Raw genomic sequence first — 6,367 nt, 5'->3', positions numbered from 1 at the left:
GGTTTACAAAGGGTGGGTGGACAGTGAAACATACGCACCGTCGAAGGTCGGTGTTGGGATTGTCGTCGCCGTCAAGAGATCAAATTCGGACAGGGTCCAAAACCTAAAGGGGTGGCAGGTTTGTTTATTAACAACTCGTCTTATATGGATAGAAATGGAGAGCTGTTAGCTACTTATAAGTCTCAAGTAGTGAGCTATCAATAACTTTCACCATGATAATTGATTTTTTACAGGCAAAAGTGAATCTTTTGGATAAATTCAATCATCCAAACCTTGTGAAATTGTTGGGATATTGTTGGGAAGGCAAAGACTTTCTTCTTGTATATGAATACATGCAGAAGGGTAGTCTTGGAAATCATCTTTTTGGAAGTAAGTATTTAAGTTTTTATTAATTAATTTTATTTATTAATAAATATAAAATAATAATATGTTTTTTAATTTAATTGGGATTTACAGGGCGTACTGAACCACTTTCTTGGAATATAAGAATTAAAATAGCGACCGAAGCAGCACAAGGACTTGTTTTTTTACACAGTACTGGAATAATTACTGTGTACAAGAATTTTAAATGTTCAGATATATTATTAGATGAGGTCAGTGAAATTTTAATTTAATTTTAATAAATATTAAAACTCCTTCTTAACACCATTTTTTTGTTTTTAAATTTTGAAGGATTTTAATTTGAAATTATCGGATTTTGGATACGTAAACTTGCGTCCAGGAGACGAGGAATCTTGTGAGTCGACTGGCATTTTCATGGACTATGATTTTGGACAAGCAAACTTGGGTCCTGCAAATGGTTATGCCTCAACTTTTGTCACTTATTATTATGCGTCTTCAGAACACATAGATACTGGTGAGTTCAACTTATTTCAAAAATTATAAAGGAAATTGAAGCCATTATAAATAAATATGTATATGTATATGTATGTATATATAATTATATATGTATATGTATATGTATATGTATATGTATATGTATATGTATATGTATATGTATATGTATATGTATATGTCGATTCAAATAAAAAGACTAATTAATATCGTGAAAAAAAAAAATGAAAAGATTAGGAGAAGGTTCATATGTGAAAAAATCTATTTGAAAGTACATATATAAACCCATATGAATAATATGTAGCAACGGGTTCACATATGTATCTTCAAATAGGTTTTTTTTTCCAATTTTTTCAATGATTTAAATACATGCACATTTCTTTAACCTTACATTCACATGTGATGAATTATAGCATCACATCAAGAACACCATTATCATATGTAATAATATATGAAAGAGGGTTTCTTGGTGTAAGGGCGACTTGGCCCGCAACCTAGATCGCATTAAAAGTTGTCAGTGTCTTTGATTTAGTATCACATTTGTATATCATATATCATGGAATAGATTATCACATTTGATTGTCTATAGTAAAAGAGTTTTCTTACATTCTTGTAACATATACATATACATATATATATATATAGAGAGAGTTTGTTTCAAATACAACCCATCGCATTTGTACAACCAATACAACCCAATAAATTAAGATAATTATGGAAATTATAAGAGTTTATTTATTATGATTTAAATATTTATAGAAGATGAATATGGTTCATTAATTATGATCAATACTTTATATTAAGAAACAATCAAAACTTCTATAAAATCACATATTAATCAAATGAAATGGACGGTTGAGATTGTGTTGTATTGGTTGCACAATTGTCAAGGGTTGTATAATAACCAACATATATATATATATATATATATATATATATANAAAACCTAAAGGGGTGGCAGGTTTGTTTATTAACAACTCGTCTTATATGGATAAAAATAGAGAATTGTTAGCTACTTATAAGTCTCAAGTAGTGGGCTACCAATAACTTTTGTCTGTTTTTTTACAGGAAAAATTGAATCTTTTGGATAAATTTAATCATCCAAACCTTGTGAAATTGTTGGGATATTGTTGGGAAGACAAAGACTTTCTTCTTGTATATGAATATATGCAAAAGGGTAGTCTTGGAAATCATCTTTTTAGAAGTAAGTATTTAAGTTTTTATTACTTAATTTTATTTATTAATAAATATAAAATAATAATATATTTTTTTTAAATTTAATTGGGATTTACAGGACATGCAGAACCACTTTCTTGGAATATAAGGATTAAAATAGCGATTGAAGCAGCACAAGGACTTGTTTTTTTACACAATACTGGAATAAAAACTGTGTACAAGAATTTTAAATGTTCAAATATTTTATTAGATGAGGTCAGTGAAATTTTAATTTAATTTTAATTTTAATTTAATTTTAATAAATATTAAAACTCCTCCTTAACACCATTCTTTTTGTTTTTGATTTTTGAAGGATTTTAATGCGAAATTATCGGATTTTGGATGCGTAAACTTGCGTCCAAGGGACGAGCAATCTTGTGAGTCGACCGGCATTTTCATGGACTATGATTTTGGGCTAGCAAACTTGGGTCCTGCAAATGGTTATGCCACAACCGTTGACACTTATTATTATGCGTCTCCAGAATACATAAATACCGGTGAGTTTAACTTATTTAAAAGAAATTATAAAGGAAATTGAAGTGATTATAAAGTTTATTAAAAATTATATTAAAGATGAAGGGAATATAATTATTTTATGATTTGATATAGCGTCAATCATGCATCTACCTTTAGTACATGTATTCTGAAAAACTGGCTCATTATTGTGTGTATATAAAAATTGGTTTTTTAAGAGTTTTTGTCAAATGCTTTATAATATAGTATAGATATATTTATTATATATAGGTTCAGATGAGAACACCTTCATTTTATGAAAGCATGAAAACAATCTTATCTCATGTGATAATACATATAAGGGGACTTGGTATTAGGGTATGTCTAATTTGATATCACATATCATTGACTTTAAAAGTGTTATTCTGAAAGTATTCTCAATTGAACTTTTTCTCATATATATATATATATATATATATATATATATATATATATATATATATAGAGAGAGAGAGAGAGAGAGAGAGAGAGAGGGTATATTTCAAATATAAACATGTTTATTTGTACAACCAATGCAACTTAATCAATTTAGAGATTTATGGAAATGATGAGAAATCATTTATTATTATTTAAATATTTATGAAAAATTACTATAGTTCATTAATTATGATCAATACTTTATATATATATATATATATATATATATAATTGGGTTGCAAGGGTTGTACAAATACACAAGGTTGTAAAAGAAATATATCATATATATATATATATATATATATATATCCTAATTTTATTGTTGGTGTAAATTAGGTCATAGTCCACGAAATGTGTTGATCAATTTTTTTATGACAGATCATTTATATGTGAAGAACAACGTCTATAATTTTGGAGTGGTGTTATTAGAAATGATAATCGGATTACGAGCTGTTGGCACTAATCGACCTAGCTCGCAATTCAACTTGGTGGAATGGGCTCGACCTGCGTTATCCGACAAACGGAGATTACAAGAAATCATAGACCCACGACTAGAAAACGATTACCCATCAAAAGGAGCTAGTAAAGCATCAAAACTCATCCTAAGTTGTCTCAAACCGGACCCCAAGAATCGACCTTCAATGGAAGAAGTTTTGTTTAGTTTGAAACAAATAAGCGCCATCCAAACAAAATCATAGGAGTCAAAGGTCGTTTTGAACCCCAAATAAGTGTGTGTTTTTCATGCATATTTATTTTTCAAAAACTATTTATCTTTTATATTCTTGCACTAGTTTGACCGATTCAGATTTTAGACTTCAGATGTAAAAACAAACATTTTTACTAATCCATATTTCAGACTTCAATACCACCTCTTATCAATCAGAAGTGAAATCAAACTTCAGGTCGTCACTGAACAGAACATATAGTAAGGGGTTATTTGTTTACCTCTTAATAGTTCAATTAAGAGATAGTTTCTGAATAATTAAAAGGTGAATCTTGTTTGGCAAAAAAAAAATATGCCTCTTAATCGTTCTAAACCCCTCATTGCACGAATACACAAAATCGTTAAAATTCATGACTCCAGCCACATTGCACAGATACATAACTAATGATAGAATAATATAAATTCGATTTGTTAAAATTTAAGACTACTTTTATACCCAAGAATGTATTTCCTTTAATTATTGAGTCAATTAATTGTCTCTTCGGTCTTTCATTATAATATTTAAAATATTTATTTTATGAGTGGAGACCCGGTCAAAATTCATAAAGGTTTCTCTAATTATTTTTTGATTAACCTGAATATCCAATTCGTCATGTGAGCCGACTAATCCCAGTATAACCATCTGCTTTACAGATAGCATGGATTTACCGTATTTGAACCTCCACGGTCATAAGGGGATTTTATTTCTCCTTAAATTTAAACTTGAGACCTCCTGTTACATTTGACCTTTGAAGCCAAGCTCAAACAAATCACGCACAACTCTTGTGGTTGGTCTCTCTAATTATTGAATTCAAGGGTTGGCATTTTGGACAACAAAATTTGGTTTCGTATTCTCTAAATTTACTATTTGAAAACTGATTTTTTTTTTTTGGGTAGATATTTTTGCCGGAAACGGTCAATTCGTCGAAAACTGTGTTCCGGCGAGGTTTTTTTTAGAGAAATTCAAGCCATCCAAATCTTATAAAAATGTAGGATTTTAATGCGAAACTATCGGATTTTGGACTCGTAAACTTGGATCCTCAAAATGGTGAGTCTTTATGCAACAACATTAACCATCTCTACCGTTACAAACTTGTGTCATTTAGTTTAGTTTCAAAAAATACAACGACGCCTAAAGAAACCATACAGTGGCTCATAAACATAATTTTCTTTCATTACGACAAAACCATGAAGTGAAACATAAGGATAGTGTCTAATTGGTTTGAGTTTGACTCTAAAGATCAAAAGTACCAGGAGGAATCCAAGGAGGAATAAAAAATCTCCTTGTGGTCACGGAGGTTCAAATACGATGACTACGGGCTATCTACAACAAGTGGTCACCCTGGGATTAGTCGGCTCGCATATCGAGTTGGATATCCAGGTTAATAAAAAAAAATGAAGTGGTGGCCAGTGCAACTGTATTCCTCTATGTAGGTCCACGCTTGGAATACGCGTTCTTGACACCACTCGACCAAGCTCGCACCATAAATTGGTGGAATGGGCGAAACCTCACTTGCCCAACAAAAGCTACCTATCGACCCGTCAATCTCCACTCCACCTCGATCAACGTTCACGGATCCGATCGTGTTGACCTAAAGGTCAACAAACTTTATTTGTGGGAAATCAAAGTAACGTGTCCAAGAGGCCTAATGAAGGAGCCTTGTAATGCAAGGTGAAATGGGTTTGATTATGTGTTTATTTAATTGTAGAACAATCATATTCATATGTGAAACACTCGTACATTCAAAAATGAGAAGGGCTTTTTTGGGTTTTTACTTTTTATTATCATATAAAAGTATATTCATTTTTTTCATTTTAGGTGTCAAATGGATTAATTTTCAATTTATAACCAACAACAATCATTTCGATTATTTAAAAGACGGTTTTAACCTCATCGATCACATATATCACTATAACAAAATTAAGTTTACATGACACCCTCAATCTCTAAGCGTCCCAATAGACCGCTTTATAGGACCAAAATATAAAGTATCATATCTAAAGGTGTTGTAATAAGTTTATATGACGTTATTAGACGTCTTAACAAGTTTTTTAGGACATTTTTAATACAAAGTGTCGCATTAGCAACTTTATAAGACACAGTGTCCTATAAACTCAATTTTTAATAGGGCATTTGTTTTTATAGGACAATTTTTTCAAAATAGTGTCTTATAAAGTTGCTAATGAGACGCTTTTATATTAAAAGTGTTCTAAAAATCTTATTACAACACAAAAAACGTCATATAAACTTATTACGACGCCTTTAAATAAGACGTTTTATTTTTTTTTGTCCTATGAACTACGTTTTATGATAAAAAGATCTATTAGGACGCTTAGAAATTAAGAATGTCCAATAAATCCGATTTTATTATAGTGTATAGTGTGAAAACTCTTAATTTTATTCAACAAAGCAAAAAAAAAGTCAATAGGATAATATATAGTCTCTTCTTGGTCTTCTAAATATCATAAAATATATATATATACATATATATATATATATATATATATATGTGTGTGTGTGTGTGTTTTTGTGTGTGTAAATCCAAGATTCATAAGAGAGAGAGAGAGAGAGAGAGAGATGGGAAACTGTTTTCAAAAGCCTGTTAATAATCTCTTAAGCACCAATACTCCCACCCCAGGTATATATTCTGTACATCTCAAATATATATATATATATATATATAT

At 30.1% G+C, this 6,367-nt stretch overlaps 1 protein-coding gene across 1 annotated transcript; it reads left to right on the top strand.

The window, feature by feature from the left end:
• Window positions 1-7: 7 nt before the first annotated feature.
• LOC112507016 (probable serine/threonine-protein kinase PIX13) lies at window positions 8-3,677 on the top strand (the record flags this gene model as incomplete). The annotated part of the gene is made up of 6 exons (XM_025111400.1): window positions 8-118; window positions 234-369; window positions 457-593; window positions 2,363-2,405; window positions 2,469-2,546; window positions 3,358-3,677. Coding segments are annotated over 6 exons (825 nt in total), but the record flags the coding sequence as incomplete, so codon positions are not given.
• Between the last annotated feature and the right edge of the window lie 2,690 nt (window positions 3,678-6,367).

The sequence above is a fragment of the Cynara cardunculus genome (genome assembly GCF_001531365.2).
Source record: "Cynara cardunculus var. scolymus isolate 2C chromosome LG 1, CcrdV1, whole genome shotgun sequence".
In the NCBI taxonomy this organism is placed as follows: domain Eukaryota; kingdom Viridiplantae; phylum Streptophyta; class Magnoliopsida; order Asterales; family Asteraceae; genus Cynara; species Cynara cardunculus.
Note: the sequence above shows the minus strand (reverse complement) of the source record. Positions and strands in the feature narration are given on the sequence as shown.